Source organism: Equus quagga, chromosome 16 (genome assembly GCF_021613505.1).
Source record: "Equus quagga isolate Etosha38 chromosome 16, UCLA_HA_Equagga_1.0, whole genome shotgun sequence".
NCBI lineage: Eukaryota > Metazoa > Chordata > Mammalia > Perissodactyla > Equidae > Equus > Equus quagga.
This window is the reverse complement of record NC_060282.1, coordinates 64,992,480-65,015,444: the sequence shown is the minus strand read 5'-3', so window position 1 is coordinate 65,015,444 and position 22,965 is coordinate 64,992,480. Positions and strand designations below refer to the sequence as shown.

The following is a 22,965-nucleotide window of genomic DNA, read 5'->3' as shown; positions in this document are numbered from 1 at the left end:
AAGATATTCTCATGTACAAATTCACATTGGGTATTACTTTGTTTCAAAAGTGTGACTTCACTTACAGTCAAAAAAAGTGTCTCAATATCCTTTGATTAAGCAATATTTAAAACTATCTATAGTAAGTTCAGTTGTATGTGCATTCAAGAAAAACCAAAGGACAGAAGAAAATACAGACAAGTATTACAGTTATCTCTGAGTAGCAACATTATAGATCATTTTTAAGTTTAATCTAGTTTTACTTTCCTCTATTTTCCAGATTTTCTAGAAAATTTGATTGTATTACGTATTAATTTTAGATAGAAAAAAATAAATGCCATTCAAAAAATTGCAGTATTATTTTAAAAGTTCAATTTCAATCAGTAAAGCATTTTAATATTCTTTGGAACAAATACAAATATAGTGAAACATCAAACAGAGATAAATCAGAAGCTGAACTTTCATGACCTAACAAAACACAGGAAGCTGTGCAGCTAGACGTGGCTTCGTTCTCTCTGGCCCATTTAGGAAGTAGTTTATCTCTTAAGTGAGATATGCTTAACTTCCTTCATTATTTAAAATATCTTACAAGTGATAACCCACAGACTTGTATACCTATCTAACCCTATTTTTAAAATCAAGGAACACAGTTAAGAAAATTTTTTAAATGACCTTTGTAAATATAAAACATTTTTTCCGGAGGATGTCTAGTCATCTACCATTCATTAAATAATGACACACTGAGATTCCTATTTATCCTCAGATAGAGCAGAAGAAATTGGAACTTGGGAGTTGAGGCACAATTCCTTTTTTTCTTGACTGAAGCAAAGCTTGGAATCCTGAGCTATCTTAATAATCTGGGGTCTCCAACAATCGACTCAGGAGGTGTTCTTTGGCCTCCTAAATATGCATGACCTTAAAGGCAACACCCTCCACAAACCTGGGTCCCTGTGTAAGATCTGGCCTGATGTGTCGTAATGATCATGGCGCTCATGCTTTCTACTTGAGAAAGTATTTGTAACTGCAAACACTGGATTAAGAACAATAACTAAAAGTTATAGTTATTTAAATAACTAATGATCTCTTAGACCTCACCCCCTCAGGTAATATTAGAACTTGTGAAAGTCAATATTCACTTCACCTGTGTTAGCTACTTAAAATCTAGAACCTAAGACTTATCTCTAACTAAGACTGAAACTATGGAAGGAAGATAGCCTTATGACAGACTTTCAGACCTAAAGCTAACAGCTGGGCAATTTAACCAGACATAACACGATGATTAACAATTATCAGAGAGGGAGATAGAAAGAACTTCTTTCTTTCTTTCCTTCTTTCTTTTCTTTAAAGATTTTATTTTTTCCTTTTTTCTCCCCAAAGCCCCCTGGTACATAGTTGTATATTTTCAGTTGTGGGTCCTTCTAGTTGTGGCATGTGGGACGCCACCTCAGCATGGCTTGATGAGTGGTGCCACGTCCGCGCCCAGGATCCAAACCTGTGAAACCCTGGGCTGCCGCAGCAGAGCGTGTGAACTTAACCACTCAGGCACGGGGCTGGCCCCAAAAGAATTTATTTCTAATATTCTATGACAACAAAATGTATTTTAAACTGCACATCTAGTTTTCATATCTTCAATAGTTGATTTGGAACTTCGTGACAGTCCCTATCTACCTTTTTTTTTTTTTTTTTTTTGCAGGAGAAGATTTGCCCTAAGCTAACATCTGTTGCCAATCTTCCTCCTTTTTTCTTCCTTCCCCCCTCAAAACCCCTATACATAGTTGTAGGTTCTTCTGGCTCTTCTCTGTGAGTCACTGCCACAGAATGGTTAGTGAAAGATGAATGGTGTGGTTCCAGGCCTAGGAACCAAATCTAGGCCACCAAAGCAGAGTGTGCTGAACTTTAACCACTAGGCCATCAGGGCTGGCTCCCTCTCTCCCCTTTTTGCCAAAAATTCCAAAGTTAGGATGCTTCTGAAGACTCTCTTACTCTTTTCTGCTTGTCTGATATATATATAAATTTAATTTAATCATCTACATAAATCTCTCTTATTTTGGAGTTTTCTCAGCTGTTTTGTCTTTTTTTTTAAAGACTGGCACCTGAGCTAACAAGTGTTGCCAATCTTCTTTTTTTTTTTCTTTTTTTCTGCTTTTTGTCCCCAAATCACCCAAGTGCATAGTTGTATATTTTAGTTGTGGGTCCTTCTAGTTGTGGCATGTGGGACGCTGCTTCATCCGCGCCCAGGATCCAAACCCGCAAAACCCTGGGCCGCCGAAGCGGAGCATGCAAACATAACCACTCGGCCACAGGGCTGGCCCCTGTTTTGTCTTAAATAACAATCTTATAGACTATTACTTACAGTATTGTAAAGCTTATCAAACTCTGCATATCTCCTGAAGACAAACCACTCACTCCTGCCCACTGAGACCAGAACTTTATAAACCTGTGGAAATAAAACATAACATAATAAAATTTGATCACAAAAAACCCATTAGCTATTTAAATATGTGAATAACCTGTTTCCATACTCATGAAAATGGTATTACACGTTAATTTTTATGTATGATTTTCCAAGATACACAACTATACCAACAGAAACACTTATTTTATCTTGTCAAAAGGTGATACTTTATTTTTAAAATGTTATGAAATATTTCTGTAATTTACAGAGCTTGACAGAGTGAACACCATACCCATGTACTCATTATTTAGATCTTCTGAATTCTAGCATTTTGCCATTCTTGTTTCAGATTTTTTCCCCAAGAATAAAACATGATAGATTCAATTGATGCTATTCTCCTCCCTTTTTCCCCAGCAATTACCATTACCCTGAATTTATAAAGTATTTTCAAAAGTGATGCTTGGCACATAGTAAACACTCGATTATTACTTCTCCTCCTTCTGGGTCATCTTTTACAAAGTATTTCTCAAACTAAGAATTTATCAGCAGATTTCCGACTACCATATTACATGTGTTTAGTATTTCCATACACACACAATTTCATATAACCACGGTGAACAATCCTATGCAGTAAGCAGAACAAGTATTACAACCCCCGCTATACATATGAGGAAATAACAGCCCAAAAAAGTTAAGTAACCTTCCCAAGTTCATAGACTTAATACAAAACATAAAACTGAGGCTAAAATCTCAATCTTCTAACCCTCCATGCACCAGAACCAGTACCAAATCATCAACAGTTATCATATAGAATTAACTCTCATAATTCATCCCACAGGTACTCTCAGTATAATTCAACACACCAATGTAGAGAAAACAGTCTAGGACCCCAAAGACCTTGTATCATTTCTGAAGAGAACAGTAAGAATCCAGGCCTACGAGGAAAGGCTCACCAATGTCTGGCTTGGTTATCACTCCCATTATTTTATGGTGAAGATCAGGGGAAAGAGATCTCAGTAGCTTTGGGGTTTACAATACAGCTGCCCACAGTCTGTTAGACAAGTGAGAATAATCCACGTTTATTTTAGAAGTTGGGCACACAAATGTATACAAACTATCCTTTCCCATGAAGGATAGCTAAGCTACACTCACAAGTTCACAGTTAGAAAATAGCAGAAGAAAGCACCTCTCTGATACTGTCAGTGATTATATTGTAAGGACTCTGTAGTATTGTTTAAGATACAGTCATATTAACAGGCTCCCAGTGAGGGGGGACCAGAATGTAAAGCCAGATCCCTCTGTGAGAGAGGGGGTAAAGGTCTCACTGGGAAGATGAAGCAAAGCCACTGGTATCAGTCACTTGGGCAAGAGATGCATTACTCAGACTGAAAGAAAAGAGGGCCTGGGTCCCCTACAATAGCTACAGGGCGGTAACCTGGCTCTTCCGGTTTTAACCAAGAAAGCATCAAGTTGTCTTAGAGGAGGCTATTGGACGGGAGATGCTAGAATTGTTTGTAAGATGATACAACTCACATGCAGAGAGTGCAGAAGTAGAGGGGAAAGAAGCTGGTCAAGGTGCCAGTGAAGGTGGGCCCTGCTTCTAAGACTGGACTGCAGATTCATCTCATACAGCGCTTAGGATCGGCAGGCCTGAAAGCAGGACTGCTACAAAAGGATTAGAAACTCAGGTTTACATGATTGTGAGCTTCTTGAATTATCTGTGCTGACTTCCTGGTGAGGAGAATGGGGCTTATAAAGGTAGGGTGGCTTCCCATGGTCCCCCAAGCACAGCCTAGTCTAGAACCCAAGCCTAGGTTTCAGGTTGCAGCACGTCTGCTGCAAATATATTTACAGGAACTAAGATAAGGCCTCGTGAAGTTATTAATTAGCAGTACGACTTACGAACAAGGGCTTTTAAAGTAAATTCTAATAAAACACCAACAGGCAAAACCAAAAACTCTTCAAATTTTAAAAAATACTTTCATTTGCAAAAAAAGGAAGTATTTCACAGAAAGCAGTACAATACTCGTTACAAGTATCTTATTTAGTTTTAAAAAAAATATTTCCTAATTGTCTGTCTTGCCCCACCAGAATGAAAGTTCCTTGAGAGCAAGGGTTTTACCCCCAGTGCCCAGAACAGTGCCTGGCCTAGCAGAGAAACTCAATGACAATTTGTTGAGTGGATAAATGAAAGTATAATTTAGACTTGGTTTAAGTTAAGACGTCCTAGAATGCAATGCATTTCTCTATTAGAAGCTTCATGGTATAGAGCTATATAAAAGACATGTGAGAACCAGAGTACAAAAATATTATCGAATACTCAGTAACACAATGACTACTTTTGTTCCTAACTATAACACAGGCATCTGGGCCTGCTGAGGCTGGACAGTCTGTGCTGGGTGGGGTGGGGTCTATGTGTGCTAACCAGAACCAAGTTTCTTGAGGACTGAGGACTTCACTGTAGTGACCACAACTAACATGGGAACACAATACTACTTTCCACTCAACAAATGCTTCCTGAACATCTATCTCCATTCTCGGTGCTGGTGAAACAACAGTGAGGGGAGTTACTGCCTCTAAGGACCTTGTACTCTAGTCAGGTAAGGCACACATAAACACACACAAAATACGTCAGGTGATAACTGCTATTAAAAAATTAAATAGGGTAAGCGGGACAGAGAGTGAAAGGCGCAGGGTAGGGGGTGAAGCTGCTATTTTCTATAGGGTGGTCAGACAAAGCCTCTCTAAAAAGGTAACATTTGAGAAACTGAAGGAAGGAAATGAACAAGGGGATGTGGACAGGGCCTTTGAGAACTCGGGGTACAGTGCTGGGAAGAGCTAGGTAAGAGTGATGCTACAGGCCTCTCTGACCCTTTCAGAGGACATGGAGATGCCTCCACCATGAAAAATAAAAGGACACCCGAGGTAACCCACTGCCTATATTTGCTACGTACAAACTTCCATCAAACTTGGAAGGAGGTCACGCCCTTGAAAGAGAGGATGGCCCAAAGGTAAAAACGGAGAGGGAAGGAAGGAAAACTTTCATACATTCCACTATTTTATCCATGGTACACTGACCTCTTGTTTACTATCAAGGTGACATTTCCAAAACTTCCTTATACAAATGTGGAATAAATGCACAGTGCTTATGATATTGCTGCAACACACAGACTGAGGGGAGACAAGTGGCCAGACACACACTGCAATCTCTCTGCTCTGGGCTTCAGTGCAGAGTGTGGGAAGTGTGTTTCTTAAGGAAGGACAACAGAAGACAGAGGACTCCTTCCAGCTTCTTGTCTGGGACTTTGGGAGAAAATCACCCTTCGGGGGACCCAGCCCCACTTAGTTAAGAAGGCAGAGGGGAGTGGTCAAAGGGATTAGTCTAACTCCTCAGCTTTCCTCAACTCCCATGTGACAGGGACTCTGAGTTAAAAGTCACCTGTCATGAGGCTCAACTGGCAGGGGCCAGGGGACTCCCTGGTCAGAGGCCAGGGTAGACCACTTGAGCCAAGAGCAGGTGCAGGAAGTGTCAGAACTTCAGTGGGCTCTCCAGCCATGGAGAGCCAAGGGGAAGCTGGGTCAGCAGTGAGTCGCCACCACCCTAGCCAAGCCAACAAAGAATAGATCACAAGTTGGTTCATTAACTGCAGATGCCAGCAACGGATGCCAAGAAAATGCCCAGGTCTGGATCAGGTCAACCATAGCTGGCTGTTAGCCAGACCAGTCACTCTACATTCTAGAATGGCAAAGATCTAGAGAAACGACAAGGATGCAAGAGGCTTCACCAGGCTACCATGAAGTCAGCCACTTACTCAACAAACACTGTGAAAGGGGACCCCCCCCCCATAAACCATGATGTCAAGTTGGAGAATGAGAGTGTGTTGAAGTAAGAGAAAGAGAGCAGAATGAAGACATTCTGGGCATCTTTACTTAAAAGAACTGCTTAAATTTTAGCTCAAACTAAGTGTTAAATAAAACTGGGTTAAATGAATTTCTCCATTCTACTCAGTGGGTGGGGGCTTACAAGGAAGATCAGATCAGTTATAGACAAGACAAATGACATTTTTTTCAGAGGGGAGGAGGGCAGGAGTTCTCTGTATATACTAACAGGACTATTGGAACTAAGTACAATATCATATATTTCACTACACTAATTAGAACAGTGACCCTTCTCCAATAATAGTCACTGATACAGTGATTCAGCAAATATTCATTGTGCTTATTCTCTATAAAAGCCTATCGTAGATACTATGGTAATAAAAAGTAAAATTAGAAATGGGCTTTGCTTTTAAGGTAAAAAAAAAAAGAGAGAATATGGGACCAAATATTTTTTAAACTGAGGTAGAAAATGATAAATGTCATAAGAAAGCTGGAAACTTCAAGACAGTAGTTCTTAGTATGGAATCAAGGAGTTCCAAAGTCCATTAAGCCCAACAGCGCACACAAAATTATGTGTGTGTGTTGTAGATCCATGTGCATGTACATTTCTTGGTGAGAGGTTCCATCACATAATTTCATAAGCTTCTCCAAGGGGATAAGTAAACAGGTGAAAATCTGCTCTGAAAAGGAGACTGTGTACCACTGCAGTACATGGGGAAGACGGCTGAGGATATATCACTTGAAAGGTTAAGGAAATGTGGATATGTGGAGACAGGGGAGGATATTCTAGGTTAAGGAAGAATAAAAGCAGAAATGAAAATATTCCCTTTTTTCAACTTTTTCCCATACGCTTTACATTACGTACTTACAGTAAACCTCTTCTTTTTCTCTCTGTGTTCATCAGAGCTCGGAATGCTTACACTTGGGCAGCTTTCCTTGTAGTCCATGGTATAAGCTCTTTGGGTTTATTGCCTCAAAAGGACATCAAAAAATGAGTCCGAAGAAGTCGTCAGCAGAGGACAAACACAACTAGCTAATCCAAAATGTAAAACTTCTGGAGGTAATGTCCAAATTCCATCATGCAACCTTCACCAACATAAAGAAAAAAAAAACTGATTAGCGAAACAATTTTAAAAATACTCTGATTTGTCATTCCTCGTTCATAGGACCAATTTTATGTTTATTCTGACAGGAATTTCTTTGGATCCTAAGTCGCAGCCCAGGTTAGAGATTCAGCTTCTGCCACGTCCCTGTCAACAGCTGAACGAACCACAATCGAACATTTGCATCCCATCTACCTTCCTTACTATGTACTAAGAAATTCGGGAGCTTATACACCACGGCTATGCGGACTATGGGCTAATTCTCACCTAAAAGGGCTCTAGTTTGATGGACTTAGAGCAGGGTTTTTCAAAGTGTGTTTATCAGACATCCTGCTTCAGATTAGCATCCCATATAGGGGGTAACTATGTTCCCCTGTTTTACAAATGAAGCAACTGAAATACAGACAGATTAACTAACGTGCCCGTCCAAGATTTGAACCCAGGGTGTCTGATTCCAGGGTCCCGACTCCTAACCACTGGGCTATGCTGCCGTTGAACAGCTGTGGACAATTCTTACACACCAGACCCCTGCTCAGAGATGTTACAGCAGATCTTCATACAGAACAAATGCAGTTATGTTAATGTTATCATTCCACCCACGGACAAAGGGCTGGAGACGTCACACTTACGTCACCTTCGCTACACACAGCAGCCTATACTCTCCACTGACACCAAAGAGTACCTTTTAAAGGGTCAGTTTGCCAGTTTCCCTCAATGATTAATTTTAGGAAGTCACTCTGACAGATCTAATAACCATAAATAAATTATATTCAAGTAATGATTTCAAATATCTATCAGCAGGCAATGAATATTCAGGTATAATGAGTTTTAACCGATTATAAGGGTGCTTCCTTTGAGATGATTCAAAACCTACTTTCCTGGATTTGCTGCTGGAAATGCAGTCAGGAAGGGTTTATATGTGGCTGAATTAGCTGTTAGAAAACAAGAAAATGTAACTGGCCCCCTCCTAAGCTCATGGTGCAGCAGCTGTCTATAAGATAGAACACCCTAGGGGCCAGCCTGGTGGTGTTGCAGTTAAGTTCACGCGTTCTGCTTTGGCGGCCCAGGGTTCGCAGGTTTGGATCCTGGGCATGGACCTACTCACCGCTTATCAAGCCATGCTGTGGTAGGCGTCCCACATATTAAAAAAAAAGTAGAGAAAAATGGGCACAGATGGTAGCTCAGGGTCAATCTTCCTCAGCAAAAGGACGAGGACTGGCAGTGGATGTTAGCTCAGGGCTAATCTTCCTCAAAAAAAAAAAAGCACCCTAAAACCCCATAAAAACAGCTTCTTCAGCCCTCCATTAGATCAGGGCAGCCACCTGACTAGAGTCTTGCCCTCCAGTCACAGCGCTCTACTGCTAAAGACTCAGAGCAGGTGGAACCCAGAGCTCTTCTAAGGCAAATCAGCCTTGCCCAGGAGCCCCAGGACCCACCTCAGCCCATCCTTCCGCATCTGCAGCAGAAATGACGAGACGCTGAAGGTTATGGTGTCACACTTTCTACACCTTTCCCTTGAGAATGTGGGATCCGGGGGTGACGGGTCCTGTATTATGTACAAGCTCGAAGGTCTGTTTGTATCTCACTGTGCATGGCTACCAGGGGCAGAACTACAGGAGATCAGGCCTCAGGCCTTCCCTTCAGAAGGGACAGTACGATATGACATTAAGCAGCATCAGGAATAGAGGAGGGGGAAAAGAGCTGGGGGGCAGGATAAGTCACTTCATACAAGGTGCCCAGGGGACATCTAAGCGTGTACCTACAGCAGGCAGTTAAGTGCCAAAGCCCAGCACCCAAATCTGGGCCAGAGATCCCAGTTTGGCAATTGTGCTAGATGGTCTCTATCTGCCCTTCCAGATCCAACACCACTCTTCCCTACCCTGCCACCACAGCCCAGAGGCTGACCTCTACCAGTCTCACACTGAGGCAGCCGGCCTCTTTCCCTTGCCCTCTGGCTTCTAGTTGGATTCAGCCAATGCAAGGAACTAACAGGAGATGGTAGGGTAGGAGGAGTAAGATGCTAAGGTATTTATTCCCCCTGCTCCCTTTCTAACAGGCAGTGTATTCTCTACCTAAGGCCATAGTTCCTACCAGGTAGCCCCTCTTTCATAGCTACAGTTGAAGGCCTGAGAGTAATAATGTCCAAAAACTGTTAGTAGAAAGGGTGCTTCCCCCTGCCCTGCTGGTTCTTTTACCCTCCCCATGACAGCTTTGTCAATAGTCCCTCTGTTAGATTCCCTTCAATTACTTTTGAGTGTGTCATGTGACTGATGTGGTAACTGGTACTAAGAATGACCCCAGGGGAAACAGATGCTCAAAAACGGGATGCATGTTTGATGAATGCCCTGATAACCATCCTATGAAGGGAAGGGAGAGGCAACTGATAATCTGGCACACAGTGGTAATGATCACTCAAATTCCCTCTCATGGTGTCACAGGATGAAGTACAGGTGGTAGGCAAAGGGCTACAAGTCCAAGTGGATGATGAAAATGATTTCAAAGATTTTGACATGGGTTGGGGCTACTTCTGACAGTCTTTGAGAATCTGCATGAAGTAAAGCCATGAATTCCCAAATAGATGAGTGAAAAACCTATGGCCGTTATAAAAGAGTCCTTTTTCTCTTATAGCTGATGAGTTGACAGGAGTAGCATCAAGCCCACAGTTTGATGGTAAGGGTGGCGGAGCTAATTGAACATGCAACCCTGCAAAGTCTCTTATGCTAATATAGGGGTGCTGGCTGGAAAGAAGAATGATCCTGAATCATGGATGCAGGCACTTGGGCAGACACAAATGAAGCCAAGAATGTTGAACTCCAAGTTCAGGGGAACATCCCTGCTGAAGGCAGCAACCTACACTTCTCTTAAGAGACCCAGCCTCCCAACCCCCCATAAAACGCTTTCAAGTTGTTTCACAAGGAGATGCCAACTCGCCTCATGACCTACTCCCATCTCCTCTCATTTCCTCTTAACAGGGCAAAAGACCCTGGAAAGAAGTTCAAAGCCTAATCCTGGAGGAGAGTGCCTTTATACTGAAAAATCTGTAAAATCTTGACAATTTTTACCAGCAGGAGTCTGAGGAGCACATACAGGAATACAATCAAAGGATGTTAGACCAAGGAGGACTAAATATAAGATTTCTGTGACCCTTTACACAGCCAGTGTATCCCCATCAATCTTTCTCTAGACCTTTCCCAAGAGAAATCTACAGCCAATCACAAGGGGACTGTCCACTGGGGAAAGGGAAATGCATAATCCTTCTGAGGGATACTGGACACTAGCTCTGAACTGATGCATATCTCTTGAGACCTAAAATGTGGTCCACCAGTCAGAGCACCCATCTCATTCCAGAGAGGAATTGAGAAATTAAGTCGACCCCGGCATGTCTTGGTGGGGTCAATGGGACCACAGGCCCATTCTGTGGTTATTTCACTAGGTCTAGAATTTTAGTAGAAACAGATACACTTAGTAACCGGACAAATCCCCACATTGTTCCCTGTCCCGTGTCATAAAAGCCATTATAGAAGAACGGGCCATGAAGAGGTCCCAGGAACTCTCCCTGCTCTACCCACTAAGACAGTAAACCAAAAACTGTACCACATCTCTGGGAAATCAGTACCACTATCAAAAACTTGAAGGATGCAGGGGTGTTGATTCCTATTATATCCCCATTTAACTTGCCTGTTTACCAGGACCAAAGCCAGAAAGATCTTGGAACATGACTATGGGTTACTATAAACTTAATAAATTTAATCAGATGGTGATGTCAATCACAGCTGCAATTCCAGATGTGATATTTTTTGCTGGAGAAAATCAGCATAACCCCTGATATCTGGTAAACAACTACTGACCTGGCAAATGCTTTCTTTTCTATCATCATCAGTAAGGATACTGAGATGCAATTTGTCATCAAGTGGCAGAAACAGCAGTACACCTTCACTGTCTTACCTGAGGGCTGTATCTGCACTGCCATAAGATAATCTGGAGGGACCCTGATCATCTCAGTATCCCACAGATCACCACACTGGTCCATCAGATTGATGGCATTATGCTAACTGGACCTGCTGAACAAGAAATAGCAAGCACCCAGGATGCATTTATAAGACACACAAGCAAATCAGAGGATGGGGGATAAAACCTACAGAAGTTCAAGGATCCACCACATTGCTAGTTTCTACAGTTCCAGAGGTCTGAAGCAGGATACCTCATCTAAAGTGAGAGACATTACTACACCTGTACCAAGTCCACTGAGAAAGAGGCAAAACGATTGGTGTGCTTCATATTGGGGTATGCTGCTCTGGCCTATTGACTGGGTAACCCATGAGGCTGCCAGTTTTTACTGGGGCCTGATCCAAGAGGAGGTTCTGCAGCAATGAAAGCTGCCCTAACTCTCGGGCCTAGGCCTCAGCACACCCAAGAGTACCAGAAATGACATGGCTGACAGGGATGGGGTAAGGAGCCTCTGACAAGCAAGAAAGAAGAAAAAGAGCTGTAGACCCCTTAGGGTACTGTCAACAGCTACTGTCCACTTTTGGTTTTTTGGCTTGCTACACTAAGCCCAGGTAGAGATTAGACACCTGCCCATGAGAAACCAAGAGACTATGTAACAAGAATAGCCCATCATGAACAGAGCATTATCTGATCCACTAAATTATAAAACTAGACTGTACAGAAGCATTCCCCTTGATATGGGAAAAAGCAAGACTGGGCCTGAGCAGGTCTGGAAGGTACAAGTCAACTGAAGGACTAGGTGACTCCCCTGGGACTTGCTCCTCCTTCCTTGTTGGCTCTCTCTCAACCCACACTCACGGGGAGGATCCTACAACTAGCTAACAGAGGAAGGAAAAGGCATGCCTGTTTATGGATGGACATGTGTGGTGTGCTGGCACTGACCAGAAGTGACAGAATACAGCCCTGTTCAGGGATGGTCCTGAAAAAGAGTGGTGAAGGGGAGTCTTCCCAATGGGCAGAATTCTAAGCAGTACACATGGTGGTCCATTTGTGTGTCAGCAGAGATGCATGCCAAAGATACGTATCTATACTGACTCACGGGCAGTGGTTAAGAGATGGCTTGCTGGTCAGGGACTTGGAAAGAACACTGGAAAACCAGTTTCAAAAAAAGGAGGGGGGGGCGAGTTGCAGAAGTATGTGGAAGAAGCTTTCAATACAACACATAATGTGAAAATATCTATGTCCCGGATAAACGCCCACTACATATCAACCATTGTAGAGAGGCTCTCAATAATCAGATGGTCAAGACGACCTGTCCTATGGATGTCAGTCAGCCTCCTTTCCAATCACCCACTGCGTGCTCAGTGCACCCATAACAAAGTGGCCAAGGCAGTAGGGTTGGAGAGCATACAGAGGCTCAACAACATGGCCTTCCTCTCACTGAGACTGATCTAGCTGTTGCCTACGTGAGTGCCCAACCTCAGCAGCAAAGAACAACACTGGGCTCCACTATGGCATCATCCCACAGCGGAAATCAGACAAGCCACCTGAGGCAGCATCTGACCTCACAGAAGTCAGATTTGCCTTCACTGCCTGAAATATACTTCTGCCAAAACCACCATTCTTGGTTACAGCAAGTCTTATTCATTGTCACAGTATCCTCTACAACATCACATCACACCATGGAACACATTTAGGGCAAAGAAGTGTGGGAATAGGCTCATAACCAGAGAATTCGCTAGTCTTACCATGCATCTCTTCATCTAGAAGCAGATGCTTGATAGAATAGTAGAATGGCTACAGAAGGCTCAGCTCTGGCACCTCCTAGGAGACAATACCCTATTACACTGGTAACTGGACTGCAAGATGTGGTCTATGTGCTACACCAGCAGCCAACATATGTTGCTATCCCCTACAGAGCCAGAATATGTGGGTCAGGAACCAAGAATAGCTCTTCTCAGCATTATCTCTATTAATCCCTTAAGGAATTTTCGCTTTCCTTTGCAACCCTGGGTTTGGTGGAGGAATACTTCCACCAGGGAACAGCCTAGCTCTGTTAAACTGGAAGCTAAGACTACCCACTAGCCATTTGTGACCACTCCACCAACAGTAAGAGAGTAGTCACTGTCCCAGTGAGGTGACTGATCCAGATTTCTAGGAGGAAACTGGGATGTGCTATACACTGGGGGAAGGAGGATCATGGCTGAATTGAAGAGATTCACAAGTAGTATTGGTCACAGACACAGAGACTACCACAGTTTTGTTTTATTTTAGTTTTTCTCTGTTACTTTACATGAAGAACACTGGTAGTGGTTCCAAGTAAGAGTGTGAATGAACTGGATGCAGGGACTGAGAGGACTTTGTTTCCCCTGAGTTAGGAACATGCGTTTTACGCCCAAAGTATAAGAGTGAAAACTAAGGGACAGAAAGGGGAGGACTGTGCTGGACAGTCTCTGTTTGTCTTTTCAGATCCATCTCCATTCTGCTCCGTGCCCCAGGATGCTGACCTCTACAGCCTGCACAGCACAGGTTCCCTTGCCCTCGAGCTGCTGGCTGATTTCATCCCGAGAGGCACTGGCAGGATCGGGGATGGGAAGAGAGGGATCAGGGTAGCTGTCTCCTCATCCTGCTCCCTCCTGCGAAGCTGCAGCTTGGTAGTCACTGCATTCTTCTCTCTAAGGCCTAAGCTCCTGTCTGTGATCCTCCTGTGACTACAACTCTTACAGGGATGACATGCTACAATTCTCGACCCCGAATCCTTACATGAGTCTAAATCACCTGAGCCCTAGTTTCCTATCTAGAAAATGTGGCTAGCAACACCTACTTCACATGGTTGTTTTAAGGATTCAAAACAAGTGTAAAAGACCCAGCTCTGTATAGGTAGACAATAATTTGGCTCTAATAGCCAACAATCTATGAAATAATCGTTCAAATAAGTTTTTATTCCTTCATTCAACACTTAGGAAGCATTCATTATGCATTAAGAATATAAAGTCAAATATAAGAGAAAAATCCTACCTACAAGGAATGTATCTCATGGGGAAGAAGGATAAGCAATATAAAAACTTCAATAGTTGCCTGAGTATGATGTTAGACGTACGCATGGTACACTGTGAGAGCACAGACAAGTGACACAGACACAGACTATCACATATTCTCAGCCTAGCAAAGCCAGGCAGGTATGGGAGGAGAAGTCTGAAAGAGAGTACCCTTGTTTGCCTCAATTTTCTCTGGAAAAAGGAGCTGGAATCATATGTTGGAAATGAAGATGTTGCTGTGAAGAAAAACAGAGAGAGATTAAACCACTTGCCCAAGCTTAAGTATCCAGCGAATAGGTGACAGAGCTACGATTCAAATCCAAATCTGTCCGACCTCAAAATCTGTATGTATTTGTGGGCTATACCACACTGTCTCCCCTTAAAGATTCTCCTTTCCTTCAAGCTGAAACAAACCAGCAACCTAACAATATTTAATACTTGGTAGCTAAGCTTATTACAAGCCAGACTGTGCTTTAAATGTGTTAACCTGGTTGCTCCTCACCACAGCGCCACTGAGAGGAAACCCAGGACAAATGGAAGCATAAAAAGGTGAAGTAAATGGCCTCAGGTGGTTGAGTCAGGATTTGAACAAGGGGTGGTCTAACTTCGGGACCTTCACCCATGATACCACACTGCCTCTATCACATATATATGCTCCAAAGAGTCCTCTGGGAAGCAATGAAGAAGGTTCATAAACTTATTTTTAAGTGGTTAGAGGTGAAATTATGAAAAAGCAAGCCTGCTATTACTGCAAATTTAATGTATATTTATTCTGTAACACTGAAGCAATTAAAATTGTGTAAAATCATCTTATGGCCAGGCAGGCAAATAAAGCAGAATGGGAAGAGGATTGATATTAAGAACCCTCACAACCAAGAAAGAACAGAACAAAAAGCTAGGTTGTTCACACGGGAATAAAAGTTGGAACTTTGGGGGAGGTTCCCAGGTATGCAGGGCTTTCCAAAAGAGGAACAGGAGAAGAATGCCTTCATTCTGCTGGAGAGTCACAAAATAATCTTGCAGATTGGTTCCCAGAGACAGCTGTCTCGCCCTGGGGTAGGTCCCATGGCTCTAATGAGACTAAGTTCAGATACGAACCCAGAATGGAAGAACTAACTTTAACATCCAGCTAGTGAATCAACTCAGACAAGTCCAACAAGACCAAAAGAAGCGGGTCAGATGAGAAGAGAACTTCCATCTTAGAAGGAACAGTGATTTGCAAGGGTAACATAATAGCTAGTAAACATATTTATAATGGTCTCATTGGGCAGACACTTGGCAATGTCTGGAGACATTTTTGCTTGTCACAACTTGGGGGTTTGCTCTTGGTTACATGTAAAGGATGATGCTCAACATCCTACAATACACAGAACAGCCACTACTACTATAGAAAACCATCTGGCCCAAAATGTCAATACTGTTGAGGTTGAGAAACTGACATTCACTGAGCACTAATACCAGGCCCTGTTCTAAGCGCTCACATCTAACACATCACTGAATAATCACGGCAGTCCACGAAGTAAGTATCATGATCCCCGTTTTACAGATGAAGAAACCTAGGCTACAAGGAGTACTTCTATATGGCCACACAGCTTTGGGTGGCAGCATTGTGACATGAACACAGCTCTGAGCCAAGAGCCCAGCTTGCACACACTATCCCTTGATTTCTTTCTTTTTTTCTCCCCTAAGATTTTATTTTTCCTTCTTCTCCCCAAAGACCCCCGGTACATAGTTGTATATTTTGAGTTGTGGGTCTTTCTAGTTGTGGCACGTGGGATGCCGCCTCAGCGTGGCTTGATGAGCGGTGCCATGTCCGCATCCAGGATCCGAACCAGCAAAACCCTGGGACGCCAAAGCGGAGTGTGTGAACTTAACCACTCGGCCAGGGGGCTGGACCCTGTCCCTTGACTTCTTATGGTACTGCTCCATGCACCCCCTTCTTCCAAATCATCTTTGGAGATATAGAGTTGAGGAGAAGAGAGCACCAAATGTCCATCAGCAATTGCAGTACAGAAAACAAGCCATGCATAGGAAAAGCAGCTTTCCGATTCTGCCACCAAGAGGGGTCAAGCTTGTGCAGCAGTATGTCAGGAGTGGGCCATCTTCTTGAGACATCACACCGTCAATACCTAACCAAGAGCTTGGCATAGAGAAGGCTCTGAGCATTGGTGCCATCACAAGGACAATCAAGGGCTAAATTATGAAATAAAGAGGACACAAGAAAGAACGCTATCACAGGATACGGTATTTAAAAAAGGAGGGGGGCGAAGGACCAACCTGGTGGCATAGTGGTTAAGTTTGCATGCTTTGCTTCAGCGGCCCAGGGTTCGTGGGTTCAGATCCTGGGCACAGACCTATACACATTGCTCATCAAGCCATGCTGTGGCAGCATCCCACATACAAAATAGAGGAAGACTGGCACTCATGTTATCTCAGGGTCAATCCTCCTCACTTAAAAAAAAAAAATGAGGGGAGGAGTTTGTCTTTTCCAGAAAAAGCATTCATAGATTTAAAATTTTTTCTTGGGGGCTGTAAAAAGTAGAAATATGGATGGAATTCCATGAAAGAAAACTTTTCAAATTCATGTTATATTAAAATTTTGTTGATAAATACTGCTTAAAATAGTTAAGGCTTTTTTTCTTTTTTAAAAAAGTACGGTTTCTTCATCATTCTGACCATCTTTTTGTTCATTGTATTCAATTACTGCCCTGGATCTTGTCCATCTTTGTTTCAGACAACGAAAAAAATTTTTATAAGAAGGTCAAAAGATTCTTCTGCTTTTACCTCTAAAATATAAGCAGAGAGGTTCTGAACTCCATTTCCTCCATACATCGTAAGTGTTTGGTACTGACTAGTGGACCCTACCTAACCTACAAGGTAGACACATTCATAAGTATCACTAGTCACTGAACTAACATGGCAGAGAGGGGTCAGTGATTCACACCAAGACATAAAGGGAACTCAAGAACAAGTCTGTACCCAAAGGAAGGAAGCAGGCCTGGAAGAGCTACAAGTTTTCTTTAGCAAAGGAACAGGACTGGCACTGGTTGTTTGGGAATAAGGGTTTCAAAAGAGGGAGGTGACAGACCCAGTCAAGGAAGAGACCAAAGAAAATCCACAAACAGACACCGGGCATGGCATGGGAACTGGTTTGGGAAATGGGGACACTCCAAGAGAATAAGAAAAGGAATTGGGAATGAGGATGCAGCATGAATTATTCCAGAGAAGGCAACAAGCCAAGTGGGTGGGTTTCATTTTAAGCTACTTTAAAAACACCTTCCCAGGAAATTCTTACTCCAAACTAACTGGTTACCTTATGGAAAGTCTACTGTAATAATATATAATCTGTATCTGTTTATTTCCGCCTCTCAGAATACTAGCTCCAAAAATATCCAAAATGTTTCCATAGAAACAAAGCACATCTTTGTCACATCTATAAATTAAGCTCATTGCAGAACAGATTAAAAATCTTAACAGGATCTGCCAATGGAAGATACACAGTAACCATCTCCCCACACACATCACAGGATGAATCAGTTACAACCTTTCCTGTTTTCCTTCCTTACTAATATATCCTTCCTCTAATTCCCACCCAACCCCCCTCTTTGATTTTTCCCTCATTCTGTAATCACAAAGCAGTCCTGGTTTTCCCTAGGTTTACCACATCTCTTGTTTGAGGCACCTTTTATTTATCCTGATTCTTGATAAAGACAAGTGATATAAGAATTAAAAAATATGTGCAAAATATGCAATGTTGAACACAATATAGAGTAGTCTGCACCCAACAATTTCATAGGAGTGTCCAAGAACTTCAAAGAAAGTTACACGAGATGGTCATTCCCTGAAACCAGCTCCATTTTATTACATACATTTAAGGAAGGTACTGAGTGAGAAGGTGGAAGTAACTGCTGACAGTTTCCTTGTTTTCTAATACTAGAATCAAAACTGCCAGGATAAGGAGGAAGGCTTTAAATTTACTCCAGCGGGTAACATGTCCCTCTGCTGCTTCCAGAACTGACAGCATAGGGATGGTAACTGTAAGAGCAATGCTCTGCTCTATCCTTCTAAGCCTCCCAAAGCCACCATCTTGTGTTCCTGATCACCAGACTGCCTGCCCTGTTTCCGGCTTCCAAGCTTTTCCATTGGGAGGCACACTCCCAGTGTATCTTCCAGGCAGATGTGAACACAGAACTCCCAAGGATGATTCCTGGAGGACTGTGATCACTGGCAGAGTGATGGGAGGATGGGTGCTTACACAAGGCAAGAGAAAGCGAGGGGAAGATCACACAGAACTAGCAGTGGTAAAATCCTGCAGGCCCTAGGAAGCCTAGGGTAAAGCCAGTTCTGACTGGGGAGGTTAGAAGAATTCAGATTTGAAGAGGCCTGGAATTAGGCCTGGAAGAGCTACAAGTCAAAAAAACAACCAACCAACCAACTGACCAAACAAAACCCCCCCAAAGATAACAATTCCATCACATCTCCTAGAACCTCTTGGGAGAACCTCCAACGTGCTTCCATTCTAACCCTCTTCCGATCCACTCTTCCCACAGTAGCCAGAGTGATTTTTTTTCCTGAGGAAAATTAGCCCTGAGTTAACATCTGTTGCCAGTCTCCCTCCATTTTATATGTGGGTCACCACCACAGCATGGCTGATGAGTGGTACAGGTCCACGCCTGGGATCCAAACCCACAGACCTGGGTCGCTGAAGCGGAGCCTGCTGAACTTAACCACGATGCCATGGGCTGGCCCCAGAGTGATTTTTTTAATCACTGTAAATCTGATAATTTCACTCCTTTGCTTAAACCCTTTGCATGGCTTCATATTGCACTTAAAATGAAATCCAAACTCTGAATTACTGCTAAGAGCCTAGCCACACGGCCTAACCTTTTCCTCCCTTTCCAGCTGCATCCCACCAGGGCCGCTTGCCCCTCTAGTCACTAGACTGCCATCAGAACAGCCCCTTCCTTGTTCTCACACACACTGAGCCCTTTCCCTTCCCCAGTCTCTTGTACCTGTGTCTCCTCTGCCTGGAATGCTTTCCCTTCACCACTTCACATTGAGGCCTTTGTTCAAATGTCACTTCCTCCAACAAGCCTTCATGATCACCCCAATGAAAGTGCTCCGTCCCCAAATTAATCTTCTGTGATCATCCTGGCTTTCTCCATTTTAGCATTTATTACCACCTAGGTTTGTATGTTGCTTGTTTATTGAGAACCTCCCTGACTGGAGTGTAGAAACGGTGACTTATTCGCTGCCATGAACTTAGTAGGCCCCAATATACATTTGTTTGTTTTATTTACTCATTCAACAAACAGGTGGAGAGACACACTTGGAAATTCTAATTTGCCAAAGTATGCAAGTGAGATCTTCAAAGCAACCACTGGCTCATCATTCCTTCCTCGGTCTCCCGAATCATCAATTTCTCTCTCTTTACCATGTCAATCCCATTATTATATAAGATATGCTACCTCAATAAAATCCTCCCTAAAAATACAGATTTACTTATTTAACAAATACACAGTGCTTAACCATGTGCTGGGGATATGTAATTAGTCTATGCCCCAACTTTTATTATTTGCAAGAATGATGCTATCTGATAACACCCTTAACTAAGGCTTTTTAAAAACAAGGAGAATTTAAGGTAAACACATATGCTTATACAGTGTGATAAAGGAAACTTTACTCCAAAGCAAATATTTGCTTTCAAGATTCTTCTTCTGAAAGTAACACTTTACCGGTTAGCACATTAGAAGAAATTTCCCAAAAGAAAAATTTACAACCACTTACATATTTAAATTAGAGTAAATTTATATATAAATTATAGTACGTTAGCTTTAAATCTTAACCTTACTTTAGCTCTGCTCTTAGAAAAGATAATATGCAGAATTTTACACGTAAGTTTTAACATTTCAAAAATTAGGACTTTAATATATGTTTTCCCTACCAACACTTTCCTATTAATAGAAACTGCAGCTCCATCCCAGGAATGGTAAAATAAATTTAGACTCTACCTGTAAGTACTCAAAATCAAGAACAAGAAAATAATTAAGCTAACGCATGCCCCAGAATGGGAAAACCCCAGCTGAGGTTTGAGAGGCAATAGGAGAGAAGAAAAGATAAAATTAAACTGCAGAAGTGTTGACACAAGTTCTGGAAACAAGTTTTAAACTATTAGAAGAAGTCACAAGTAAAATAAAAAGTCATTCAATTGGAATATGTGAGAGGACATGTTTGTAACAAAATGAAGCAAAATACATAAAACCAAATGCTGATATCGAACAATGAAACTAGAAGCTTCAACAACAGACACATTCAAGTATCTTATATCTATCACCTTTCTCTGAAGAACTAAAAGCTTCTGGCATATATCCTCCCCATATATAGATGAAAATAAATTAAGAAAGAAGTATGAATATTTTAGTAGTTAAACAATGAAGGGAAAGCAGGTAGACTACTTCCTGCAGACCAAAAAGAGGACGAGAACATTCAGTCCTACCCAGCTCAGAGAACAAAGCAGAGAGGCAGTGTTACCCATGCTCAGAGACGCAAAAACAAAATAAAGCTTCGGACTAATACCCCACAAGACAATCCAAAGCTGCAGATGTTGCTCCATAAAGTCTATCTTGTGTTTCCTGATTGAGTTTATTGTGTATTTTTTCTAAACTTCTGCCTGTCCAGCTATGTGGTGTTGGGTACGTTTCTGCTCCTACACCTCTGTCCTTCTATGAATCCGTATCTCACTATCTTCATTTGCATCTTTTCATTTAGAACTAAATTTCTCCCTGCCTTCTCCCTTGATTGTCCATATCCTAGAAATGATTGTTGAAGCACAATACATAATGATTTAAAGCCCTATTAAGTACGACTTTAAGTTCATTTGTATTTAAAAAACAGGTAAGTGGATGTGAGTCTTATTTTTCCTTAAAAAAGTGACTGGAATTTGTGTACGCAAGCTTCTTGTCTCCCAGGAGCTTATTTGTAGCAAAAGAGAAAAGACAAATGCCAAAGTATTACAATTCAAAGTAGACTGCGATAAATTCCCTAAGAACAGTATATGGAAAGTCAGCAGAATTCGGAGGAAGGAAAAACCATTTCCAACTGAACTTATCTAGGTATTTGGGGTGGCAGTGATATGTGAGGGAGGTTTGGAAGGCAGGGCACTCAAAACAGAGCAGCCAAAGTCCTCAGGTACAAATAGGGAATAGCCATTAGTTCAGTTTTTCTGAATTCCTGCCCACTTATGGGAAAAGACTCACTCACTAACAAAAACAGAAAGAGAAACTGTCATGAAGCAACATTCACCTTGGAATTTTATAGGGTATTGTCATTAAAGCCTTATTTTACTTTCATATTTACAAGCGTAAGTTGGAAATCACTTTTCTTATACACAGGAGATACAGGCTGGAACAGTGGATCTGAGATCATGTTGCAGAGAACTTTGAATGACAGGCTTCTGGCTCTGGATTTCATTCTGCAGATGAGGATGTGAAGGCATTTGAAAGGGAACTTGAAGGGCTGTAGGTGTAGAGGATGGAATGAAATGGAGGATGGCTTAAAGAAATAGGGGCTTGGCAACAATAGGAATGGCAGGTTTGCAAAAAATTGACAGAGAAATAAGACAGTAACTACCTGCATGTGGAGTGCAAGGTAGAAAAAGGAATTAACCTTGCCTCAAGGTTTTATTCCTAGGTAACCAGGAGAAATAACTAGAAACGCAGGGAAAGGAGAGCAAGGCAAGATGACAGGGAATTGGCTTAAGTAATTACTAGCCCTAGCTGGAAATGTCTGCATCAGATCCATGCATCTGACACCTCGTGCCAGGCAGTGTTTGCAGGCACTTAGGATACAGCAGTAAACAAAACTCGGCAAGCACCCCTACCCTCACAGAATTTATCCTCTAGTGGCAGGTAATAAATAATGAACAAGTAAATAGATAAATATACATTATAGGAAGAGTAGGGTCATAAGGAATTTTAAACAGAATGGCCTGACTGAGACGGTAACATCTGAACAAATACCTAGAGGTGAGGGAGTGAACTACGCAAGGAGCAAGGAAGAGGCAGCAAGGAACACACCACTATCTCCCAACAATTTCACTCCATGATGCTTTTGAAGTGAGCAGCAATTGCAACATCTCTCTTCATTTCCTTGGGCTAGCACTCAGTGTTCCACTTCCTGATTCTATCCTACCCAATCAAGAAAACTTCACCAATAACACAGTGATAACAAACTGCCTAGTAGGTCAATTTGTTTATACTGGCTGTTTACGTTCCCTACATGGCAGAAAAGGACTGCATTTTAAAACAACAAAACCAGAGCACTGTCAGAACATGTTTGTACAAAGCTTAAGAAGACAATCATCTTGTTCTCAAAGCAATCATTGATGTAGCAACTTTGAGACTTGTGATTTAAATCAAAGGCGCTGAAGAATGATTATGAATCATGCAATTAAGCTACCAAGCAGGATGTTGCTGACAGAAAAACCATTCACAGCACCCTAAAATTGTCAAAGAAAAAAAAAAGTTCTGTTATCAAAACGAGAAGCAATATCCTATTTTGATTTTATAATTTGTTGCTCAGGAGAGCTGAATTCTAGTCTAAGCTCTGCCACCTCTCAGTTCTG

General features: G+C 42.1%; 1 protein-coding gene across 3 annotated transcripts in view; it reads right to left on the bottom strand.

Annotated features, from left to right (window-relative positions):
* SGK3 (serum/glucocorticoid regulated kinase family member 3) overlaps positions 1-22,965 on the bottom strand; it is a 119,604-nt gene that overhangs the window by 48,633 nt on the left and 48,006 nt on the right. For all 3 annotated transcript variants that reach the window (XM_046641889.1, XM_046641891.1, XM_046641892.1), the window contains exons 2-3: positions 7,123-7,339; positions 2,333-2,416 (exon numbers count right to left, since the gene is read on the bottom strand). In XM_046641889.1, coding sequence (XP_046497845.1) covers positions 2,333-2,416; positions 7,123-7,200 — 162 coding nt within the window. In that variant the 5' untranslated portion in view covers positions 7,201-7,339. The remainder of the gene's footprint in view (positions 1-2,332; positions 2,417-7,122; positions 7,340-22,965) is intronic.